General features: G+C 37.3%; 1 protein-coding gene across 1 annotated transcript in view; it reads left to right on the top strand.

Annotated features, from left to right (window-relative positions):
• HHIPL1 (HHIP like 1) overlaps positions 1–24,180 on the top strand; it is an 88,956-nt gene that overhangs the window by 18,020 nt on the left and 46,756 nt on the right. The window contains exons 2-4 of the mRNA XM_056816414.1: positions 14,560–15,206; positions 18,205–18,348; positions 21,164–21,492. Coding sequence (XP_056672392.1) covers positions 14,560–15,206; positions 18,205–18,348; positions 21,164–21,492 — 1,120 coding nt within the window. The remainder of the gene's footprint in view (positions 1–14,559; positions 15,207–18,204; positions 18,349–21,163; positions 21,493–24,180) is intronic.

The raw sequence follows: 24,180 nt of genomic DNA, 5'->3' as shown, positions 1-24,180 counted from the left end.
GGCAAAGAGATTTTAAAAAGAGAGCAAGAAAGGGGAAAAGTCCTATTTGTTAAAAATATTCATACAGCTATTTGTGGTGGCAAAGAATTGGAATTGAGGGGATGTTTATCAATTGGAATGGCTGAACAAGTTGCAGTATGAGATTGTAATGGAATACTATTGTTCTCTAAGAAATGACAAGCAGTATGATTTCAGAAAAACCTGGAAATACTTGAAAAACATTCTATTTTGAAAGACATGAAAGGATGCAATATGAAGTGAGTAGAACCAGAGAATGTTATACAGAGTAATGGCAATACTATGCAATGATCATCTGTGATGGATAGCTATTCTCAGCAATACAGTAATCCAAGACAATTCTGGACTTCTAATGAAAAATGCTATTCACCTCCATAGATCCTGAATTCAGATGAAAGTGTATTATTTTTCACTTCATTTTCTTTATGTGTGTATGTTTTAAAATGGCTTCTTTAAAAACATGACCAATATGGAAATGTTTTGCATGATTGCACATGTATAACCAATATCAAATTGCTTACTGTGGGGAGGGAGCAAGAGAATTTGGAACTCAAAATTTTAGAAAACTAAAGTAAAAATGGTCTTTACATGTAATTGGGGACAATAAAATACTGAAAAAAAAACCTATTAAAAAATAACAGTGGGGGGCAGCTGGGTGGCTCAGTGGATTAAGAGCCAGGCATAGAGATGGGAGGTCCTAGGTTCAAATATGACCTCAGACACTTCCCAGCTGTGTGACCCTGGGCAAGTCACTTAACCCCCATTGCCTAGCCCTTACCACTCTTCTCACTTGGAGCCAATACTGTGTATTGGCTCCAAGACAGAAGGTAAGGCTTTAAAATAAATAAATAAACAACAGTGGAAAGGACCTTTCTATCAGATACCATTCTAGATGTCTAAACTCTCCCTATTTTTATCTGCTAATCACAGGATTTTTTCTTTTTTCTTTTTTTTTAAGTGAGAGAAAATGCTGGTGTTCTTCATATGGCTATTTGGCAATAGCTGCTCTTTTTCTGGCTTCACAACTAAACTAAATGCTTCTTTAACTGTGGAAATACCTGTATTTGGGCCCCTTATTTTTCTATCATTGCCAGGTGGCCCTCCAGAGAAAAATGGCAACTGTGCCCTTAAGTAGGAGAAACACCTATAAAATAGAACCAAAAATTGTTTTGTGTCATATTATACCTTTGCTTTGTGAAGGGACAAAATTAAAACTCAAACCATGGGGTCAGCTAGGTAGCACAAGGTCTGGAGTCAGGAGATCCTGGGTTCAAAGGTGGCCTCAGACACTTCCTAGCTTTGTGACCCCCTGGGCAATTCACTTAACCCCAGTTGCTTAGCCCTTACCACTCTTCTGCCTTGGAATTGATTCTTAGTACTGATTCTAAGGCAGAAGGTAAGGTTTTTTTTTTCAAAAATGGAAAGACCTACATGAAATTGTGAAGTGTAATGAGCAGAACCAAGAAATAGTAAATACAGCAACAGAAATATTGTTTGAAGAATTAGTTGTGAATGTCCACTTCCAGAAAAAGAACTGTATAAATATAAACAAAGCATAGTGTTATGTGTGTGTGTGTATAAATATACACATATATATGTCAAATGATTCTTTTCTTGTGTGAAGAAGGGAATGAGGGAGGGAAGGAAATATCTTGGAATTTCAGAGTAACAAACAAATTAATTTAAAAAAAAAAGAATTAAGTGAGGTTGAAATGCACACTTTCCCCCTAAGAAACTATCAGGATGGAGGAGTGAATAAGTCCAGTAAAAGCACTGTTGTTTGTTCTGAGTGCCCATCTTGATTTGTTTCTGATGAGAAAATTAAGGTCAACTTTTCGCAATCGGCCTTACTGCATGTCTTCTCTATGTCAGTCATGATGTGGAAACAGCAGCAGCTGTTGAAAGACTTGGCAGAGGTTCTCGAACCCAATCAAAGGGTTGTCATAGATTCTGCTTTTAGAGGAAAGAGTGCTAACAAGGGAGTCAGTATGGTATCGTAGAAAAAACACTGGATGTGGAGTAAAGACACCTGAACTTGAGTAGAAATTCATTATGTGTCCATGGACAAAAGTCATTGTACCTCACTGTCTCAGTTTTCTCATCTGTGCATTGGAATAATAGTACTTACACTGCCTATATCATGGGCTTTTATTTTCCTTTAAAATTTTTTAAATTGTGAACTTAAAAAAAACAACAAAGGAGTGTTTTGAAATACAAATAAGAAAAGAAAAAGATTATTTAAGAAATTATAAACTCTTACATCCAATTTATTTTTAAAAAGATGTTTTAAATTTAGCAGTATATTAAAACCACAATCTGAATTCCCTTTTGCTTTCTTTTATGTATTTTTTAAAAAGTTTCAAAGCTGTTCTTTTTTTTCTTTCTTCTTCTTTTTTTGCCATCAACTGTCACTACCCACCTATTCTTTGTCATGACTTACCTCCTCCTACTCTCAAATAAAAACCCTCCCTCATAACAAGTATAGTTAAGCAGAACAAATTTATCCAGTTGTGGTGTCTGCAAATGTAGGTCTTGGCCTCTGCTTCTAGAGTTCTATTGCCTCTATATTAAGGGATGGGAAGCATGTTTTATCCTCATCTCCTGAAGTCATAATTGTTCACTGCAATGATCAGAGTCTTTCACAGTTATTTTCCTTTTTTTATGACATTAACCTCTATGTACATTATTCTCATGGTTTTCCTCATTTTTCTCTCTTTCAATTAATATGTGTCTTCCTAGGTTTCTCTGAATACAACTTTTTCCTTCTTAAGAGTACCATAATATTTGATTACATTCATATGACATAATTTGTTTAGCTATTACGCAGCTGATGGGCATCTACTTTCGTTTCCTGATTTTGGCAAGTACAAAAAGATCTAGATATTTTTGTATTTATGAGTTCTTTCCCTCTGTCTTTAATTTCTTTGAGGTATATGCCTAATAGTGGCATTGTTGGACCAAAGAGTATATAGCAGTTTAGGTGCTATTTGTTGTTTTTTCAAAAACATTTTTCCATGGTTACTTGATTCTTGTTATTTCCCTCTCCTCTTCCCTTCCCCTCTCCTCGAGCTGACAAGCAATTCCACTGGGTTATACATCTGTTATCATTTGATACCTATTTCCATATTATTCATTTTTGCAATAGAGCAATCTTTTAAAACCAAAACCCCAAATCATATGCCCATATAAACAAGTGATAAGTCATATGTTTTTCTTCTGTGTTTCTGCCCCCACAGTTCTTTCTCCTGATGTGGATAGCATTCTTTCTCAAAAAATAGGAACTATTTGAAGATAGTTACAAGTTGCTTTCCAGAATTGTTGAACCAATTTATAAATCTATCAACAGTGTAATTAGTGTGTGAGTCCTCCCACAACCACTACAGCAATCATCATTTTGATCATCTTTGCCAAGGTGATGACTATGAGGTAGAAATTCAGAGTTATTTTATTTTGCAGTTTTCTTATTATTAGTCATTTGGAACATACTTTTTGTGTCAGTGGATGTATCTTGTATTTTTTCCTCTTGAAAATTGTCTTTTTAGACCTATATGAACTGATGCAGAGTGGAATAAGCAGAGCCAAGAGAGCATTATACAGAGTAACTGAAACATTGTGGGACAAACAAATGTTAATAGATTCTGCTACTAGCAGCAATGCAATGATCCCAGCACAATTCTGAGGGACTTATGAGAAAGAATGCTATCCACATTCAGAGAAAGAACTGTGGGAGTAGAAATGCAGAAGAAAAACATATGATTTATCATTTGTTTATATGAGTATATTACTTGGGGTTTTGGTTTTAAAAGATTAATCTATTACAAAATGAATAGTATGGAAGTAGATTTTCAGTGATAATATATGTATAATCTGATGAAATTGCTTGTCAAATCCAGGAGGGAGACAACAAGAATCATGGAAAAAACATGGAAAATTTTTTAAAAGTTTATTTATTTAGCTAATTAATTGAGAATATTTCCCCATAGTTACATAAATCATGTTCTTTCCCTATCCCCCCTCACCCCCCCATTGCCAAGGAGCAATTCCACTGGATTTTACATGTCTTATTGATCAAGACCTATTTCATGGAAAGAAATTTTTAAAAGAAAAGAAAATTTAAAGAAAAAGATAAAACTGTCTTTTTAGCTATTTATTTATTGGCATTGACCTTTAAAAAAAAACCCAACCTTGTACAAGAATATTCATAGCTGCGCTCTTTGTGGTGGCCAAAAATTGGAAAACGGGGGGATGCCCATCAATTGGGGAATAGCTGAACAAATTGTGGTATATGTTGGTGATGGAATACTATTGTGCTAAAAGGAATAATAAAGTGGAGGAATTCCATGGAGACTGGAACGACCTCCAGGAATTGATGCAGAGCGAGAGGAGCAGAACCAGGAGAACATTGTACACAGAGACTGATACACTGTGGTATAATCGAACGTAATGGACTTCTCCATTAGTGGCGGTGTAATGTCCCTGAACAATCTACAGAGATCTAGGAGAAAAACACTATCCATAAGCAGAGGACAAACTGTGGGAGTAGAAACACTGAGGAAAAGCAACTGCCTGACTACAGCGGTTGAGGGGAGAGACTCTAAACGAACACTCTAATGCAAATACTAACAACATGGCAATGGGTTCAAATCAAGAATACATGTGATACCCAGTGGAATCACGAGTTGGCTATGGGGGGGGGGGGGAGGAAAAGAAAATGATCTTCGTCTCTAATGAATAATGCTTGGAAATGATCAAATAAAATATTATTAAAAAAAAAACAAACCAACAACCCTTACCTTCTGTCTTGGGATCAATACTGTATATTGATTCCAAGCACTAGACAGTGGAGGTTAAGTGACTTGTCCAGGGACTTGCAGCTATAAAGTGTCTGAGGACAGATTTTGTTTAGTTGTTTCTGACTCTTCCTGACCCCATTTGGTTTGTCGTTTCCTTCTCCAGCTCATTTTACAGATAAACTGAGGCAAACAGGGTGAAGTGATTTGACCAAGGTCACATAGCTAGTTAGTGTCTGATAACAGATTTGAACTCAAGAAGATCAGTCTTCCTGATTCCAGACCTGGCATTCTTTCCACTGTGCCACCTCGCTGTTCCAGACATGATGCCTTTAATTAATGGAGTCTAAATTTGATTTATCTTATTTTTGCCACCACCTATGCTACACTGTTCACAGAGTTGCAGAATTTCAGAGTTGGAAGGGATGTATGGGGTACCAGCATCTCTTGTGGGATGGCTTGTGGAGCCCATTTCAGTGCTGTTCATTCACCTTTGGTGTCGACCTTTTGCCACTCTCAAGCGCAGCTCCAAGAAACTGTAGTATGCTCAGTGGCCACACTTCAGTAAAACCATCTCAGCAGAGGGACTAAACCAGGTTGAAAGTAACCAACTGGTCTCAAACTCATTGATGAGTTAGGAGGATGCCTACCCCAAGCGTGTGAAGACTTTGGTGGAATGGGTGGATGAGGACAATTTGTTCCATAGGCTGTGAAGCAGGCACTGTGGACCACTTAGAGCTTGGCCAAACATGGAAGACACCAAGGTCATCCACTGTATCCTGGGCCATTGCCAGTCATCCTGACTTTTGTCTTGCTACTGGATTTTAATGACTCTGGAAGAGAGAGTGGAGCTAACAATTTAATGCAACTTTGCCTCATTTAAAACTAGTCAAGACTTCACCCTATAATGTCTCTGGTTCTTTTCAAAAATGAAAGATGAACAATAACAACAACAATGGTATCTCTAACAAATTATCATCTAGCCTTTGCTCAAAGAGTCCTTAATTGGGAACACTCTGCTTCCCAACTCCAATTAATTTCTTCCCTTGGCAAATGATGGGAACACATATTTTAAAGCTAGAAAGGAACTTAATTCATTTAATCCAATCCTCTGATTTTGCTGATGAGGAAACTGAAGCTCAGAGACATTAAGTAATTTGTCCAAAGTTGTAAGTTGCAGAACAAGGACTGAAACTCTAGGCCCCTGACTGCATACTCCTCATTCTTCTGGGATATTGAGCTGCCACTAATCTTTGTGAATTTAAAATTAAATTCATTTATTTGCTATTTATTTTTTTCCAAATAATACTTGATAAACTGGAGCTACAAATTCTGTGTTTTCAGAAATAGCTTTTACAATGGGCTGGAACTTCAGACAGTGATGCAACAAAGCAGAAATCTAATGAAGTTAAGGTTTGATATCTGACTTTCCAACATGTAGACTGTGGTTATTATGTCTATTGTTTGTACATTGGAGCCAAATGGCCAATTTCCCATGGATGAACAAATGTAGAATGTCTCTTCTTTATTATTAAACTGAGCAATACTGGTTCTTAGGAACAGGCCTCTGAATTGGTTCTTGTCCTTCACCTTCCTTGTTTTCCTTCTCCCATTCTCAAAGATGATAATATCATATCTTTTCCCTTACCCTATCATGTTCATTGCTATGTAATCAATGTTTTTTAAAAATCTCTTTTCAAATTCAGAAAGTTGGTATATACAAACGTGTCTGATTCTGATTGAAAGAAAGATAATAAGAGAAAATATAGTGTAATGGGGGCAACTAGGTATCTCAGTGGTTTGAGAGCCAAGCCCAGAGATGGGAGGTCCTGGATTCAAATGTGACCTCATACACTTCCTAAATGTGTGACTCAGCAAATCACTTAACCCCCATTGCCACTCTTCTGCCTTGGAACCAATATACAGTATTTATTCTAAGATGGAAGGTAAAGGTTGTTGGTTTTTTTAAAGTAATTATAGTGGGATAAATTCAGGAATGTTCTGGTATATGTTTAACAAATGGCTTACAAAAAATATGCATGACATGCTTTTAAGTTTCATCTGCATTATTAACATTTTCCCATCACTTTCTTAAGTCTAAACAATCAGTAAAACAATAAACCAAGCCCTAGTTTGTAGTATTTGCTGATTTCTGAGGTTTATGTGTTCACACTGAAAATTTAACAATCATTTGGAAGCTGGCTCCAGCTCATGCCTGGGTATATCACTCCACATTCACTCAGCATTAGCACATCATTGGGAAAAGAGCTGTTTCTAGAATCAGAAAGCCTAGTTTAAATGCCAATTCTTCATTCTAATTGTGTGACCATGGGCAAGTCACTGAATCTTTGGGGCTAAGATTCCTCCTTTGTGAAATGACTGGTTTGGACTAAATGACCTTGAAGACCTACTGTTTGCAGAGCTCAGTAGACACCAGGCAACAGATTTTTAAAACAACACAGTCCCTGGGCCTTGTGGATCTTATAGGAATCTTAGGAAATGCTAGAGCTGGATTGGAATCTTAAAGAATTTCTTTAATGTAAGAGGAAACCAAAGCCATGACAGATAAAGTGATCCCCCCTCCCCCCAGCCCATTATCACGAGCTTAGCCAAAATGGGATTTGAACCTGGATCTTCTGATCTAAAATACAGTATTCTTTCTATAATTCCATATATTTTCTCTGTATTCTTTAAACATTTTGTTTTTATTTTCAGTTCCAAATTTTCTCTCTTTCTTGGCCCCTTTTCCCACCAATTTAGATGTATTCTATTTAAATTTTTTTAAATTTTTATTAAAAAAAAAATTCATCCTAAGAGTTTCTTGAAGTACCCAGGGTGTATATGTGTATGTAGGAGGGTGTCTTATAACTCTTATTTTATGGACAAGGAAAGTCAGGTTCAGAGAGGCACAGTGATTAACTTCCCAATAGTAAGATTGGCTAGTAAGTAGTGGAGCCAAGAATATTCTTATTCTTGCTCTACAGTGTTGAAGTTGTCAAAAGCTATAAAGTGATTTTAGTCTATGTTTCATGAACAAATTCCACCTTGGAATATGTTTCTCATCTCTACCAACTCTTCTTTTCTCCTCTCTCCCCCTTCCTTTCTTGACTCCTGGGTCCCCCAAAAGTTACCCCATGTTTAAAGTAATATGAATCAGCATTCATGTAGGACCACATTTCAAGAACCTCTCTTCTAAGTGTTTCTCTTACTAAATGGAGAAAACATTAATCCAAAACAAAAGAGAAAGAGCATAACAAAATAAGTGACCAGGCCATGTCACTGTATACTCTTCTATAGATGATTAATGGTAAAGGAGAAACATGTGGCTAGGAAACTTGGGTGGGCAAAAATTCAAGCTTCTGGGATAAGAAATCACTATTTGATAAAAACTTCTGGGAAAACTGGAAAAAGGTATGGCAGAAATTGGGTATAAACCAACATCTCACACTCTATACCAAGATAAGGTCAAAACTGGTACACAATTTAGATATTAAGGGTATCCCCATTAGCAAATGAGAGTAGTGTAGGATAGTCTACCTATCAAATATATGGATAAGGGAAGAATTTATGATCAAACAAGTGATAGGAAGCATAAAGGATATAAAATGGATAACTGATTATATTAAACTAAAAAATATTTGCACAAACAAAACTAATGCAGTCAGAATTAGAAGAAAGGAGAAAGCTGGGGGAAACTTGTATAGCAAGTATTTCTGGTAAAGGCCTTATTCCTCAAGTATATAGAGAACTGAATCAAATTTATAAGATTATAAATCATTCCTCAATTGATAAATGGTCAAAGGATAAAAATGGGTAATTTTCAGATGAAGAATTCACATGAAAAACTGTTCTAAATTGCTCTTGATTAGAGCAAATTAAAACATCTCATACCTATTAGATTGATTACAATGACAGAAAAGTAAAATAAAGTGTTGATAAGGGATGTGGCAAAATTGGAGCACTGATGCATTGTTGGTAGAGTTGCACACTGATCCAAATATGCTGGAGAGTGATTTAGAATTGTTCCCAAAGGGCTTTAAAACTGTGCACACTCTTTGGTCCAAGTATATCACTGCTAGGTTTATATCCCAGAGATTTAAGAAAAAAGAAAAAGGATCTGTTTCTACAAAAATATTTATTGCAGCTCTTTTTGTGTTGGCAAAGGATTAGAAGCTGAGAAGATGTCCATAAATTGAGGAATGGCTGAACAAGTTTTAATATATGATTGTAATGGAATACCACTGTACTATAAAAATTGATGATGTTGATATAAGAAAAATCTGGAAAGACCAACATGAGTTGATGCAAAGTGAGTGTACACAGTAAAAACAACATTATATGATGAACATTTATGAATGACTTAGATATTCCTAGCGTAATAATGATCCAAAAAAAACTCTCAAGGACTCATGATCAAAAACCCTATCCACCTCTAGAGAAAACCACCCCCCCTCTAAAACGAAAAAGACAGTATATTTTACTTTATTTCTTCTCTTTTCTTCTGTTTGTCTCTTCTTCTGTTTATTTCACAAAATAACTAATATGGAAAGAGTTTTATACTATTACACATGTAAAGTCTATAACAGATTGTTTGCTATCTCAGGGAGGGGGAAGGGTTGAGAGGGAGAGAGGAGGGGTGAGAATTTGGCTCAAACTTTAAAAAGATGAAGGTTAAAAAAAATTGTTTTTTGGGGGCAGCTGGGTAGCTCAGTGGATTGAGAACCAGGCCTAGAGACGGGAGGTCCTAGGTTCAAATCTGGCCTCAGCCACTTCCCAGCTGTGTGACCCTGGGCAAGTCACTTGATCCCCATTGCCTAGCCCTTACCACTCTTCTGCCTTGGAGCCAATACACAGTATTGACTCCAAGATGGAAGGTAAGGGTTTAAAAAAATTGTGGGTTTTTTTTCATGTAATTTGGGTAAAAAAAAATTTAATGGGAAAAAAAGAAATAAACAGGTGGCCAGGGAAGATGATGTTGAAGATCATACCACCAGTGATTTGGCACAGTGCCTAGTACAGAGCAGGTGTCTAATGGATAGCTGACTTGACCATAAGCTAAAAAGGGGTCTGAGAGGCCATCATGTTTAACACCCTTGTTTTACAGACGAGGAAAAGGAGCTTTGGAAAGTTGAAGTGATTCATCCAGTGATAGCTGGGATTTGAATTCAGTTCCTGTGACTTCAAGTTTATTGTTCTCTCTGGTACCATATTAAAGGGTGCACATGTAGAGAATATGTCTGGCTGGAGACACAAATGTAGGAAAGAGATAAAGCCAAAGTAACCCACACTTTTGAGCCTTTGCAGATACCATCAAATGAGATGAGCTGAGACCCACTCCTAAGCTACTCTCTGCTGCCATCTGTTGGTCTACAGATGATATGGTTTGCCTAGTCCAATGCTGCCCTCTGGGCATCTAGGTGATGCAGTAGATAAGAGTTCCAGGTCTGAAGTCAGAAAGACATCTGAGTTCAAATCTGGTCTCAGACAGTTTCTAGCTGTGTGGCCCTGGGCAAGTCATTTAACGTTGTTTGCCTCGGTTTCCTCATATGTAAAATGAGGTAGGGAAGAAAATGTTAAATTGGTCCATCAACTATCTTTGCCAAGAAAACTAAATACGACCACAAAGAGTCAGATATGACTGAAAAAAAAATAACTGAACAACACTTTAAAAGGTGTCTTTTGAATTATTTTTCTCTCATTTCTGGGGCTCTTCCATCTAAATTTTCATTTGAGTGGTCTGAAATTCTCCAATAATAATAACAAAAGCTTACATTTTTATAGCATATTATATAGTCTCAGTTTTCTCATTTGTAAAATGAAAATAATAATAGCATCTACCTCACAGAGTTGTAGTAAGGATCAAATGAGATAATCTATGTAAAGTTTGCTTTGCAGAGAGCAAAATGCTGTCACTTTTACTTCTAGAATGCCAGAATCTCTCACCAGAATGTATTTTATTTTTTGAAAACTATCAATTGGTCAATAAATAAATTCCACTTGAAAGAATGGATTCAAAAGCTATAGATCTTTGATCTTTTTCTTTTCAAAGTATGGCAAATATTCAACCAACAAACTTTTATTTTACTTTTAATCTTATTTTTATGGATATCCTGTCTTTCTGTATCATCTTTATTTCCAAAACATTTCTCTGCTTCCCTTATCTAACAAACCATCTCTTGTAACAAAGAGTTTTTAGAAAGAAGAAAAAAGCATTTCTCAAAAACTAATTAATGCATCAGTCATCTCTGACAGTATGTGTAATATTCCACATCCACATTCTCTGCCACTGCAAAGAGGAGTGGGAGGTGTAGTTGCCCAACTTTTCTTTGGAACCAAGCTTGATCACAATAATTACATAGTATTCAATTTTTAAAAACATTCTGTTTACATTGTTATTATGTGTATATATATTATATGCATATATAATTTGTTATGTTATATATTTATATATAAACATTACATGTATATGTTACATTGTTGTTATTATATACACAACCAGAAGAATATAAATAAAATCTCTAAAAACTATATACAACATACATTTGTGTATATAAATACACATAAATACCCACAGAACATATATTGTTAACATGAGTTATATATGTATATTTAAATATATACACATAATTTTATATTATACATATAATTTTATAAATATTCATTTTCTTAGTCTTTTTGCATTCTGAATCAATTCATGTCTTGAATACTTTTCTTTATATTTGTCGTTTCCTACAGTATATAGTAATATTGCCTCATGAACCACAATTTGTTTAGCTTTGCTCTAGTACTTAGCTACTATAATTAAATGCTACTAAGAATATTTTGGTCTATATTTTGATATTTATTGTCTTTAATAGCTTTGGGATTTATATGTAGCAATGACATCTCTGAGTTGTAAAGGTTATGAACACCGGTCATTTTTTTTTAAAAAGCATAATTTTAAGGCCAGTATTTTTAAATCCTATGTGTGAGACTATATACATGCTATGGATAATAAGGCAGAAGCATAATGGTGTATTTCAGACTTGGGCAACTACTTCTTGGAAAGTCCCAGAGGCAGAAACACAGTGGTACGTTAGACCAGTAGGGTAAATTTGAGCAAAAGAAGAGAGTAGGTATATGAAGGGGAGTAATATGAAATAATACTACAAAGGGAGTTGAGCCAGATTGTGTAGGCCTTTAAATGACGGACTGAAGATTTTGTACTTTATCCTAAAGACAAGAAGGACTCTGAAGATTAGTTTTTATCTACCCTTTAGCGCTTAACCACAGGCTGCCATGTATATACCTTATCACTCCTAAGAAATGATGAAGACAGGAATTGTGCCTCATATCCTTCATAGCAGCAGGGGTTGTTGAGGGAAAGTATATTGAACGAATGATGTATGAAAATGACTAATATGGAAAAATGTTTTACATGATAGCACATGTAAAATCTATATCAGATTGTTTACCATTTCAGGGAAGGGAGAGGGATGAGAGGGAGTAAAGGAGGGAAGATAGGGAGGAAGGAGAGAGTTTGAAACTAAAAAAAAATTTTAAACAAATGTTAAAAAGTTTTTACATGTAATTGGGGAAAAATAAAATATTATTTTAGAAAATTATTTATGGACAAATCTTTTGACTCCATGCAAAGAATTCTAGGGAGTTTCCAGAGATATTTCTTGCACATATTATTATTCATTTTCCAAGTTTTGGTCACAGAAGTTTCTTTTTCTCAATTATAATGTCAGTAACAAGTTTGGATTTTGGATAATTTGGCATATAATATGCATGTATCTCTTGAAACATTGTTATTATGGCATATTGTGAACTTGGTATATTATAGTGAACACTTAAAATGCTTGTTGTTGACACTGTTCTGTAACACTGTTGTAACTGGCCTGATTTTGACTTGGTTTGGCATGTAGTAAGAATATTAATACTTTGGGTAATAATTTCATCTGTAAAATGGGGATAATAACAGCACCTCCCTACTAGGGTTGTTGTGAGATATTTGTAACATATGTTTAGCACATAGAAAGCACTATATAAATTCTTCTTCTTCTTCTTCTTCTTCTTCTTCTTCTTCTTCTTCTTCTTCTTCTTCTTCTTCTTCTTCTTCTTCTTCTTCTTCTTCTTCTTCTTCTTCTTCTTCTTCTTCTTCTTCTTCTTCTTCTTCTTCTTCTTCTTCTTCTTCTTCTTCTTCTTCTTCTTCTTCTTCTTCTTCTTCTTCTTCTTCTTCCTTCATTTCTTTCCTTTTTATTCCCTCACCCTCCTCTCCTTTCCCTCCATCTCATTCTTGCTTTGTGGTTTTAGGCAAGTCATATTCCCTCTCTGGGGCTTCAGTTTCCTCATTTGTAAAATAAAGAGGTTAGCCTAGGTAATTTCTAAGGTCCTTTCCAGCTCAGACATTCTATAGTTATGTGATTATTGGATTTTTTTTTTACTTTGCATTAGTGATTTTGGAATTCCTTCCAGCTCTATCTTGCCATGATTCAATAGATGTATATATTTTCTAGCATCTAGACAACACATGGATAGTTGGATAGGCATTTGTAGATACTAAGCAAAATAGGAAATTGTTTACTTCTTTTTTTATCAATTTGATTTGATAAGCATTTATTAGGTATCTGTTGTATGCCAGACAATGTGCAAGGGAATAAAAGAAAACAAAAAGTAGTTCAACCATAAGTACATTAATAACGGAACAAGTAAGAAAAAGTCATGGGAACAGTATAGGTGTAGGAGAAGGGAAATGGAACTGAATGGAATTGAAGTCAAGGAGCAAGATTTGAATGTCTTGGCTCTGGCATCTACTTGCTTTCTGTAACAGAATGTAAGCTCTTTGAGGGCAAGGGCTGACTTCTGTTTTTTGTTTTTATATCATTGATACTTAGTATAGTTCCTATATGATTGGTCACCTAATAAATGCTTGTTGAATAGAATGAGTGGATTAGTAAATGAAATCACTTCTTTGAAACTTCAGTTTTCTCATCTATAAAATAGGTTTGGTTTTTAAAAAACCTTTGCCTTCTGTCTTAGAGTCATAACAAGTATCAGTTCCAAGGCAGAAGAGTGGTAAGGGCTAGGCAATTGGGATTAAGTGGCTTGCTCAAGGTTACATATGTAGAAAGTATCTGAGGCCAGATCTGAATCTGGGCCCTCTTGACTCTAGACTTGGTGCTGTACCCACTGAGTTACCTAGCTGCCCCTTACTGAATGGGTTTGTTAATACTTATATCACTTACTCCTTGGGATTTTTATGGGGAAATCACTTTGCAAACTTTAAAAGCACTATAGAAATGTGAATAAATGTGGGAATAGCTTTTAGCAGAGAATGATGTGGTATAGTGGATACATCTCTGGTCTCAGTGCCAGGAAGAACTAGACTCAAGTCCTGCCTGTTCTACATACTGGCTGTGTGACCCTGGGAATGTTCCTTAGCTTCTCAGTGTTCCATACAACTTAAAGAGAGCAGCATGGAACTCTTCCTTTAGAGAAGATGCCATATTACTTTGATAGGGAGAGTTTCATTATCTGGGAATTCTCTATACCTGTGAAATCAGTTTATCTTATCTTTTCTCTAGAGTGATATTCACAGTTATTATCTCTCTTCTGAGTAATCCAGAGAAGTTTCTTAGAGGAAGTGGCATTAGAGGAGCCATTTGAGAGAAATTTAAATAATCTTTTTCTTTTATATACGAAAACAGTTGTTGGCCACAAAGACTTTGGGGTAAAAATGAAGACCAGTTTCTCTCTGTGTCTATAGGAATGCTCTCCATATGCGGCACACCTGTTTGATGCAGAGGACCCATCCACACCCCTCCGGACAGTGCCTGGGCTCTGTAAGGACTACTGTATAGATGTATGGCAGAAATGCAGGATCATATTCCGTCATCTCTCCCCAGACCCAGAGTTATGGGCCCTGGAAACAAATCGGGCCAAGTTTTGCCGCTACTTATCACTTGATGATGCTGATTACTGCTTCCCTCGACTATTGGTCAACGAGAATCTGAATGTGAACCTGGGTCAGGTGAGGGCTGACACAGAAGGCTGCCTGGAGCTCTGCCTGGTGGAGGTAGCCAATGGGCTCCGAAACCCTGTGGCCATGGTGCATGCCAATGATGGCACTCACCGATTCTTTGTGGCTGAGCAGGTGGGGCTGATCTGGACTTACCTCCCCAACCATTCAAGGTTGGAGAAACCATTTCTGAACATCAGTGAGGTTGTACTCACCTCTCCCTGGGAAGGGGACGAGAGGGGCTTTCTTGGCATTGTCTTCCATCCTCAGTTTAAGCATACTGGGAAAGTCTATGTGTATTACTCTGTGGAGGTCGATTACGAGGAGAGGATCCGCATCAGTGAGTTCAAGATTTCCCCTGATGACATGAATACTGTGGACCACAGATCTGAAAGGTAGTGCCTTTTGGGGAGAACTCAACCCAGAATTCCTAGGGGAGGGAGGAAGACAAAGTAAAAAACTACAATAGGACTTTGGTTGTCTGAAATCCTCTGGAATTGACTAATTTGGTTCAGTTACATTTTCTAGCTAGTGGAAATTCACCCCTTTGAGAAGCAAAACTTAAGAAAAAATTTGAGTATTTGAAACAGAAAATTTCCTCAAATATATCATATATTCCTTTGATAGTTTAAAGTTTAAAATTGTGGAATGTTCGGACTCAAAACTTAGAGCTATCATGTGGTACCAGAAGGGACCCAAGAGATCATTTTGATCTAACCCATTCTTTTTTATACCCATCCCTCAGTATAATGCCTAGGCCATAATAAGAACTTCATAAATGCTTGCTGTTTAATTGATTGATCTAACCTCTTATTTCACAAATGAAGAAACAGACCTACAAAGTCAAGTCAACTGCAAATATATCTATACAGGATAAATTGGAGGTAATTTCAGAGAGCAAGCACTAACATGTAGGAAGATTTAGGAAAGGCTTCTTAAAGGACAAGGAACTGTAGGTAGAGGCAGAAGTAAAGAGGGAGCAAGTTGGGGCAGCTAGGTGGCTCAGTAGGCAGAATGCCAGGCCTAGAGTTGGGAAGGACCTGGGTTAAAATCTGACCTAAGGCTTCCTGTGTGTTCCTTAGCAAGTCAGCTAACCCCCCCAGTTTAATCTCCGAGCCTAGCCTTTACTGCACTTCTGCCTTGGAACCAATACCTGTATGGATTCTAGGACAGAAGGGAAGGGTTTTTTAAAAGTGGGAGAAAGTTCTAGGCATGAGGAACAGACAGTGAAAATGTCCAGGGTTGGGAGCTGGAATGCCTGTCATATGTGAGGAACATCAAGGAGGCTAGTGCCATTGGATCAGAGAATTCCTGGAGAGGAAAGAGGTGTGAGAAGATTGGAAAGGTGGGAAAGGCCCAGGTTATGAAGGAAGGGTAATTAACTTGCCCATTGGGTTATAAGTTGCAGGGTTGATATTTAAATTCTTATCTATAAACCCAGTGCTCTTTCTAAGAAGTCATAGTGCTTCTTGTTCAACCTTTTCACCAGGCTAAAAATAATTTTCAGATTTTCCTCTTAATATCAGCAATCCTTTTTTCATTCTTGGCCATGTGCTTATCTTCAACAACCATTTTCTTTCACTCTTACTGGATGCTTCTAATCTATTAGGGGCTGGAAAATAAGATCATCAAGTTTACCAGAACAGTGTATACAGTAAGGATAAAAAGGCATAAATATTTTCTGTTAATTCATTTCTTTGGAATTCTCCATTTGTAACTCAATTGTGCTGTTTTCTCACCCTGCTCCCCTTTAGTTTCATCATTCTCTCCTTTAAAATTTCTTCAAATAAATCCATTATGGTCATTTGTATCTGGGACATTCCATTTTATACCTCATCAGTATACAGATTGTATTTCCATGCCTGGAAAAGATGTCCTTTTCTCTCTTCTCATCTTTTAAGGCTCAGTCAGTCAGTAATCACTTACTATTTGTCAGACACATTACAAAGCACTGGGAATCCAAAGGCAGGGAAAAAGAAATTTTCTGCCATCAAGGAGGTTCACTCTAATGAGAGAAGATAACACAAAAAAGGAAGCTGAAAAAGATGGAGAAAGGATAAGGGTTGGGGAGGGTAAGAGAGAATCCAAAGTATATCCTGGAAATGATGGAAACATGACTGGTCTAGATGTCCTTCTTAGATGGAAGTTCTAGAAGGAGCCATCTAATTGGAGGAAGAAGCCACAGGGGCAAGTACTTCCAGGATGTGAAGTTCAGAGTTGGAGTAAGGTTGCAGAATAAAGACATTTCTGGGGCATGGTAAAGAAAATCCACAACATGAGATGATCCAGCTCAGAGTCACCTCTACACGGTCATCTCTGATTTCATCACTCTCTCCTGATAGCCAAATCTCACTGGCCACTTTCTGAAGAGTCATCGTAGCCTAGAATCAAGGGTCCTGGATTTCATATCCTGCTTCAATTGCTTACTAGTAGTGTGCTTGAGCACATCACTTTACCTCTCAAACTTGTTTCTATATCTGTAAAATGGAAATAAAACTTATTTGAGCCAACTGATGAGGTATTATGATTAATGAGAGAATACAATATGGGCACAGCAGAGATCCAGATCAAGTGCCACAATAAATATGAGAAGGAAAAGATAACTTTTAATTGGGAATCAAAAAAGGAATGGTATGAGAAGAAGTTGATACTTGAGATGGACCTGGAAAGTTTATGTGGCCTGGGTAACAACCTGAGTCCATGATCAGGAGAAGTGGGGAGGGTGAGATTGGGGAATAGTTAGTAGTCCAGTAGATACAGCATTTCTTAAAGCTATGTTTTAGGCACCCTGCTAAGTGCTGGGGAGATAAATACTAGAAAAATGAGATGATTTCTACTCTCAGTGAGTTTGCATTTTAATAAGAAGACAAAACATAAAGGCTGCTGGAAAACTAAAGCAGAGTACAAGGCAGGATAAGAAAGGGACTGGTAGACTCATACCAGGGCAGAATGTTAGATGAGGGAGTAGAGCAATCCAAAGAATGAGGGAGCTGGGATTGGAATAAGTTATGAATGGTAAGTAGTCCCCAGGGTGGAGCAAGGGTCTAGGTAGCTGGAGAGGAGTTGTCCAGAGAATTGAGTTGAATGAAACAAATCAGTTGAGTGGAATAAGTAAGAATAGCCCAATAATTTGTTTCCTTATGGGCCTCAGTATATTTGTAAAACGAGTAAGTCAGATTTATTTAATCTCTGGGGATCATTCCTGCTTTGACATGCTAAATTCTGTGACTCAGAGACTCCTTCTAGCTCTAATAGTCTGTATTCTTAGAATCGTATATGTCAGAGTTGGAAAGGACTCTATAGAGACAACGGCCCTTCCAGCTAGCTCATTCTGGGTTCTGTGATCCCCTCCAAATGTGACATTCTGACCTGGGAAGCTTTTCTTTTTATTAGGATAATTTTGGAAATTGAAGAACCAGCATCTAACCACAATGGGGGACAATTGCTCTTTGGAGATGATGGGTATCTTTACATCTTCACTGGGGATGGAGGAATGGCAGGAGATCCATTTGGGAAGTTTGGAAACTCACAAAACAAGTAAGGGGCTCTTTTTTAAAAAAAGTATTTAGATGATTTAGAATATTTTTCCATGGTTACAAGACTCATGTTCTTTCCCTCCTTCCCCCAACCCCCTTCCTGTATCTGATGCACAATTCCACTGGGTTTAACATGTATCACTGAACAAGACCCATTTCCATATTATTAATATTTGCACTATGGTGATCATTTAGAGTCTACTTTCCCAGTCATAAAAGGCTCTTTTTTTTTGCCATGGGATGGGTAGGGAAGTGGGGTGGAGAGGAGTTTGTGCCCACTGAATCAGGATGCCTTACTAGGATACTACAAGTGCACCCCTACTGGAGATAGTTGGAAGAAAGGGATGGGCTTTTGCTCTCCCAAGATCCCTTCCAGTCTGAAGCACCTGCTTTTGATCAGACTCTTTTGAGCCTAGAACATTAGTACTACTTTTATTTTTCTCTTTTAATTTATTGATTGAATTATGTCAGTTAATATGCATTAAGGAAAAGTAGTGTTGAGATGGTACCTGTATATTCTTATTTTCTATGTATATATTTTTATCTTTAGTTAGCCTCCAATGAAGATCATTTGCTGAAAATCTGAGTCCTATATAGGATTTTCTTCAAAGAGAGAGACCAGAAAGCTATCCTTGGCTGTCAAGGCCCTGTGGTTTTAGATCATCTTATCTAGCAGTTCTCCTCACTGGCATGGATAATTGAGAGTTGACTTTACTTATCTTTTTCTTCCAATTTAATAAACAGGTGGCCCATACAAATTTACTAAATAATATATATATAAATATAAATAAATATAAAAACAAAATTAGCATTTAACTAGTGTAAGGACTCTAGATTTTTAAGGCAGCTGGCTTGATTCCCTTGGTGAGATAGATGATAGAAATCTTTCTGAGGTCAAGTAAAAATAGAGAGTACATTGCTAATTACAATAATTAAAGCTATCACAAATAGTGATTTTTCTTTCATGTGCAAGGACCTTATGAACTTACTAGTTTTTTGAATGACTTTAAAGGCAGATTTCAGAAAATAGGAACTAAGAACTCAGCTAATTTGATCCTAACAACAATCCCAGGAAAAAGGCAATATAGTTATATTTTTCCTCTTTTAGATGAGGAAACTAAGATGTACAGAAATAAAAAATGACTTGGGGGCAGGTAGGTGACTCAGTGGATAGAGAGCCAGGTTTGGAGATGGGAGGTCTTGGGATCAAATGTGGCTTCCTACACTTCCCAGTTGTGTGACCCTGGGCAAGTCACTAAACCCCCATTGTCTAGTCTTTACTACTCTTCTATCTTGGAACCTGTTAGAACTAGGCATTCTGACTGGATTTGATGCTCTGCTTGGTTTCACCACCTCCTATCATGCCCTTTCACATATCTTATATTCCAGCCAAGGTAAATAATCCATTATTGCCTTCACATGTTTCACTATTTTCTGCCTCTGTTTCCCTTATCTGTTCCCATTAATTAGAATGCCTTTCCTTCCCCTGTCCCCTCACTCATTTTTGCCAGTTGGAATCTTGCCTATTCTACCAGGTCTGCTGAGAAACCACCTCTTCTCTACAGCCTTCCTTGATTTTGATGGTCGGAAGTAATTCTTCCTTCCTCTGAACTAATAAAGCACTATTGATATACCTTTACATTTGATCTTGCACTATAATTATTTGTGCTTGCGTTCTATCATCCTCCTAAATCATGAGATCTAATTGGTACAGAGATCACATTTCATTTATCCTGATGTTTTTTCTCTCCAGCTTCAAACATCTTATGTGATTAATATGGAAATGTGCTTTGCATACATAACAAATATATTGGTTACCTTTTCAATGGGTTGGGGAGGAACTGGAAGGAGAGAGAATTTGGAACTTAAAAATTTTTAAATGAATGTTAAATTTAAAAAAAACACACTAAGAAAACAATATAGTAAGATCTTTTATTTAATTGGCAATCTGGAACAAATGTTTGTTCAGCTGAATTGAATGAAAGATTTTGGGTGTTTGTTTGAATCTATCATTTACTCCATGTGTGACATTGGGAAAGTCCTTTTACCTAGCTGGACCTGAGTTTCTTGGTCTATAAAAGGAGGATTTTAGACCAGATGAATTGGAATGGATTATAATTATCCAAAACTAAGTACATGTCAGAAGTGGCTGTGACTCAGTGGTTAGAGCACTGAACCTAGAGAGTAAGGAAGTCCTGAGTTCAAATCCAGCTACAGACATTTCCTAGCTATGTGACCCTGGGCAAGTCACATAACCTCTGATTCTCTGACAAAAGGATCCACTGGAGAAGGAAATGGAGAACCACTCCAGGATCCTTGCTAAGAAAATGCTATGGATAGCCATGATCCATGGCATCATGAAGAATTTGAAAAACAATAAAAAGAAGTTCCTTGAGGATAGAAAGTTCCTTGGTTCATTTTGTCTTTGTAACCCCAGGATCTAGCACAAGACTGGATGAATGAATGAATTAATTAATTAATGGTGGTCAGCTTTGTAGACCCTAAAGACCTCCATATAAAAGAGAAACAGTATGGCATAGCAGATAGAGAATTGGCCTTGAGGTCAAGAGGGGATGTAGGTTCAAGCCTTGTCTCTGACCTATACTGGCTCTTTGACTTTGGGCATATCATGTAACCTCTCAATGTATGAAACACATTTCTGAGACTGTACATTAAAAAGCAGGGACTGATCAGTGACTTTCCTTACTGGGAGTTCCCTATACCCATGAAATCACACATCTAGTACCTCTCCTCCCTCCAAATGTCCTTCCCTGTTTTGTTAAGTTCTGTTTTTTTTTCCCTCTAATTGTATCCAGGTCAGCCTTACTTGGCAAAGTATTACGGATTGATGTGAATCACAATGACCGAGGGCCTCTGTACAGAATCCCCCCTGATAATCCCTTTATTGATGACCCATCTGCCCGGCCAGAAGTCTATGCCTATGGTGTGCGGAACATGTGGCGCTGCTCCTTCGACCGAGGAGACCCCATCACCAAGCAAGGGCAGGGGAGGCTCTTCTGTGGAGATGTTGGCCAGAACAAATTTGAAGAGGTTGACATCATAGAGAAGGGGAAGAACTATGGATGGAGGGCCAGAGAAGGCTTTGAGTGCTATGATAAAAAACTATGTGCCAATTCTTCACTAGGTAATTTGTTTAAGCCAACTCCATCCCCTGCCCTCTTGCCACACCTTGTACTTTAGTAGGAATGGTTTCTAGACCCTTATGGACTCTCAGAGTTGGAAGACACCTCAGACATTATCTAGTCTAACCTTCCAGTTGAAGCATTGATCTCCTCTACAATGGAGATTGGGAATGGACTTGTGATTTCACTGGTATAGGGAACTCCTGGATGAGGAAGCTTCCCTCTGAGGCTGTATGTTAAAAAACAAGGGCTGATCAATGACTTTCCTCACTGGGAGTTCACCATACCCATGAAATCACAGATCAAGTACAGTGTACCCTTCTCCCTCCAAATGTGCTTCCCTGTTTTGTTAAGTTCTGTGTCAGCTCTTCAACCCCATTTCCTTTCTCTTTCTTCTGGACTATATTAAGTCTCTTCTGTTTTTAAAATTCTATGATCTCCTCTAGTCACACAATCTCTGATTGATGTCTTCCAGTGACAGGGATGTCACTACGTTATAAGACAATGTGCTTCAAGATTGTGTGTGTGTGTTTTTTCCTATTAAACCCTTACGTTCTGTCTTAGTAACAACTCTAAGATAGAAAGACAAGGGCTAGACAAATGGGGTTAAGTGACTTGAACAAATACACACAGAGTTCTGAGGCCATATTTGAACCCAGGTCCTTCCAACTCCCAACTGGTGCTTGATCCACTGTAACACCTAGCTGCCCCTGCCATGTTTATGAGCCTTATCCTGTCACTTCCCTTTTTTGATCTTTATCTTTCTCATCTGTAAAAAAGAGGAGATTGGACTAAATGGTCTCTAAAATTCCTTCTAGTTCTGGCATTGTTTAAGCCTGTAAGACATTTAAAAACAGAAACCATGTGTTCCCTAAGTCTTCTCATTTATAGATAAAACAACTCCAGATCTTCAACTGGGTCCCTATATAATAATTCATTTGTCGGGCTCATCGTTCCATTACTGGAATCTAGAGTACCTTTAATGAACCTTTGATCAGTTTTAGGACACAATTTGATACAAATAGCATAACAAGCTCAAATGGAAGAGATCACTCAAATGGACATCAAGAATTTCTTATGGCTCTACATTGACTTAGCCACATGGTAATATTATCTGTATTCTATTCTATTTTTATTTTTTTCTTAAATATTTCTCAATGACATTTTAATCTGTTTTGGGGTATTTGGGAGTGTTGCCAGGAGGCAGTGTATTTGGCATTTTGGGTTTATAAAGAAACCCTGTGAACTAGCTGATACTATTGGCTAGATACTTTTTTCAGAGTTTTAAAAGTTTTGTATAGTCACTGCACTTAAAGAGAGCTACATATTCACCTTAAGCCTTTTTTTCACTGTGCTAATCATTCCCAGTTATTCCAAATGATCCTATATGTTGTGGTTTCTAATCTCACCATTCTGGTAGTCCTTCTCTGGATCTACTCCAGTTTGTCATTCTCCTTCCAAAAATGTTGTACTCAGAACTAAACACAGTACTCTAATTTTGGATGCTGACCCCACTGGATGCTAGAATCTTTCCTAGCAATTATAGTTTGGTAGAGAACAAACTGCTTCTTTCTATCCCTACTTCTCTTATCCAAGGCTAATAGGTTATTGTGTACTAGCTATTAATTAAGGAAAGAATTAACAGAGAGCAAATAGGCAATGGCTATGAGGCTAAATTTTTAAATTAAATTACCAACCCTACTTTTCAAAATTCTGTTTCCCAGGTGGAATTCAGCCACTTACATGTGATTCCTCCTTTTTTTTTTCTCTTAGACATTTCTTTGTAGAAAAGTCATTCAGAACACTTTGGGGTGGATGGTTTTTTTTTTTCCTAAGATCACAAGGGCTGCCATTTGTGAGTAGAACTGGTAGGCACTTCCTTAAAGCAGAATGCTTTTTCTTACCCTTACCTTATGCCTGCAAAGAGTGGTAAGGGCTAGGCAATTTAGGGTTAAGTAACTTGTTTAGCATTATACAGCTAGGGAAATGTCTGAGGCCAGATTTCAACCCAGGTCTTTCTGATTCTAGGTCTGATGTTCTATTCACTGTGCTACCTAGATGTGGCTGAGCAAGATGCTTAATTTTCTTAACCACAAAGATGCTATTGAGCAGTTAGCAAAGGAACTGAGCTCAGTTAGGTTGAAGAATAAGCAGAGTAGCCAGGGGATATGCAGAGAAATTGTTCCAAACTCATTTTTACTCCATGATACATGATCCACTTAGGCTTTTGATATTTTGGGGTGAGAGGATTTGTGCTTTGGTTATGAGATGAAATTCAGTATGGCAGAATGGGTCTGAAAGGGTATCAGGTTTTTCTTGAGTCATCTTTGAGATCTGGACTCGACCTCTGAATGCAAAGGTTCTATGACCTTTATACAGACTTTCAAGGATAGAAAGGAGACTGAGAAAGAGCTTTCAAATATGTAGATGCCATTACTCTTCTGCCACAGATTTTCTCTAGGCTTTGGGTGTCCTTTGGGTCCAAGGCCTTATGCCTCAAATTGTTTAAGAAAAATTATTTTGTAAGATATTCTCAGGGAAGGACATGTATATCATGGGAAGATGTAAACAGAGACACACAGAGAAAATTATCCAGAAAATTAGACTTTCCAAAGCAAGACTGTGCCCCAAGGTGGTCTCACATGGCTCTCTTGTAGCATTTTTATGTTGTTCAGTTGTATATGTCTCTT

This window comes from Monodelphis domestica, chromosome 1 (genome assembly GCF_027887165.1).
Source record: "Monodelphis domestica isolate mMonDom1 chromosome 1, mMonDom1.pri, whole genome shotgun sequence".
NCBI classification, from domain to species: Eukaryota; Metazoa; Chordata; class Mammalia; order Didelphimorphia; family Didelphidae; genus Monodelphis; species Monodelphis domestica.
The sequence above is the reverse complement of the archived record's forward strand: the minus strand, read 5'-3'. Positions and strand labels throughout refer to the sequence as shown.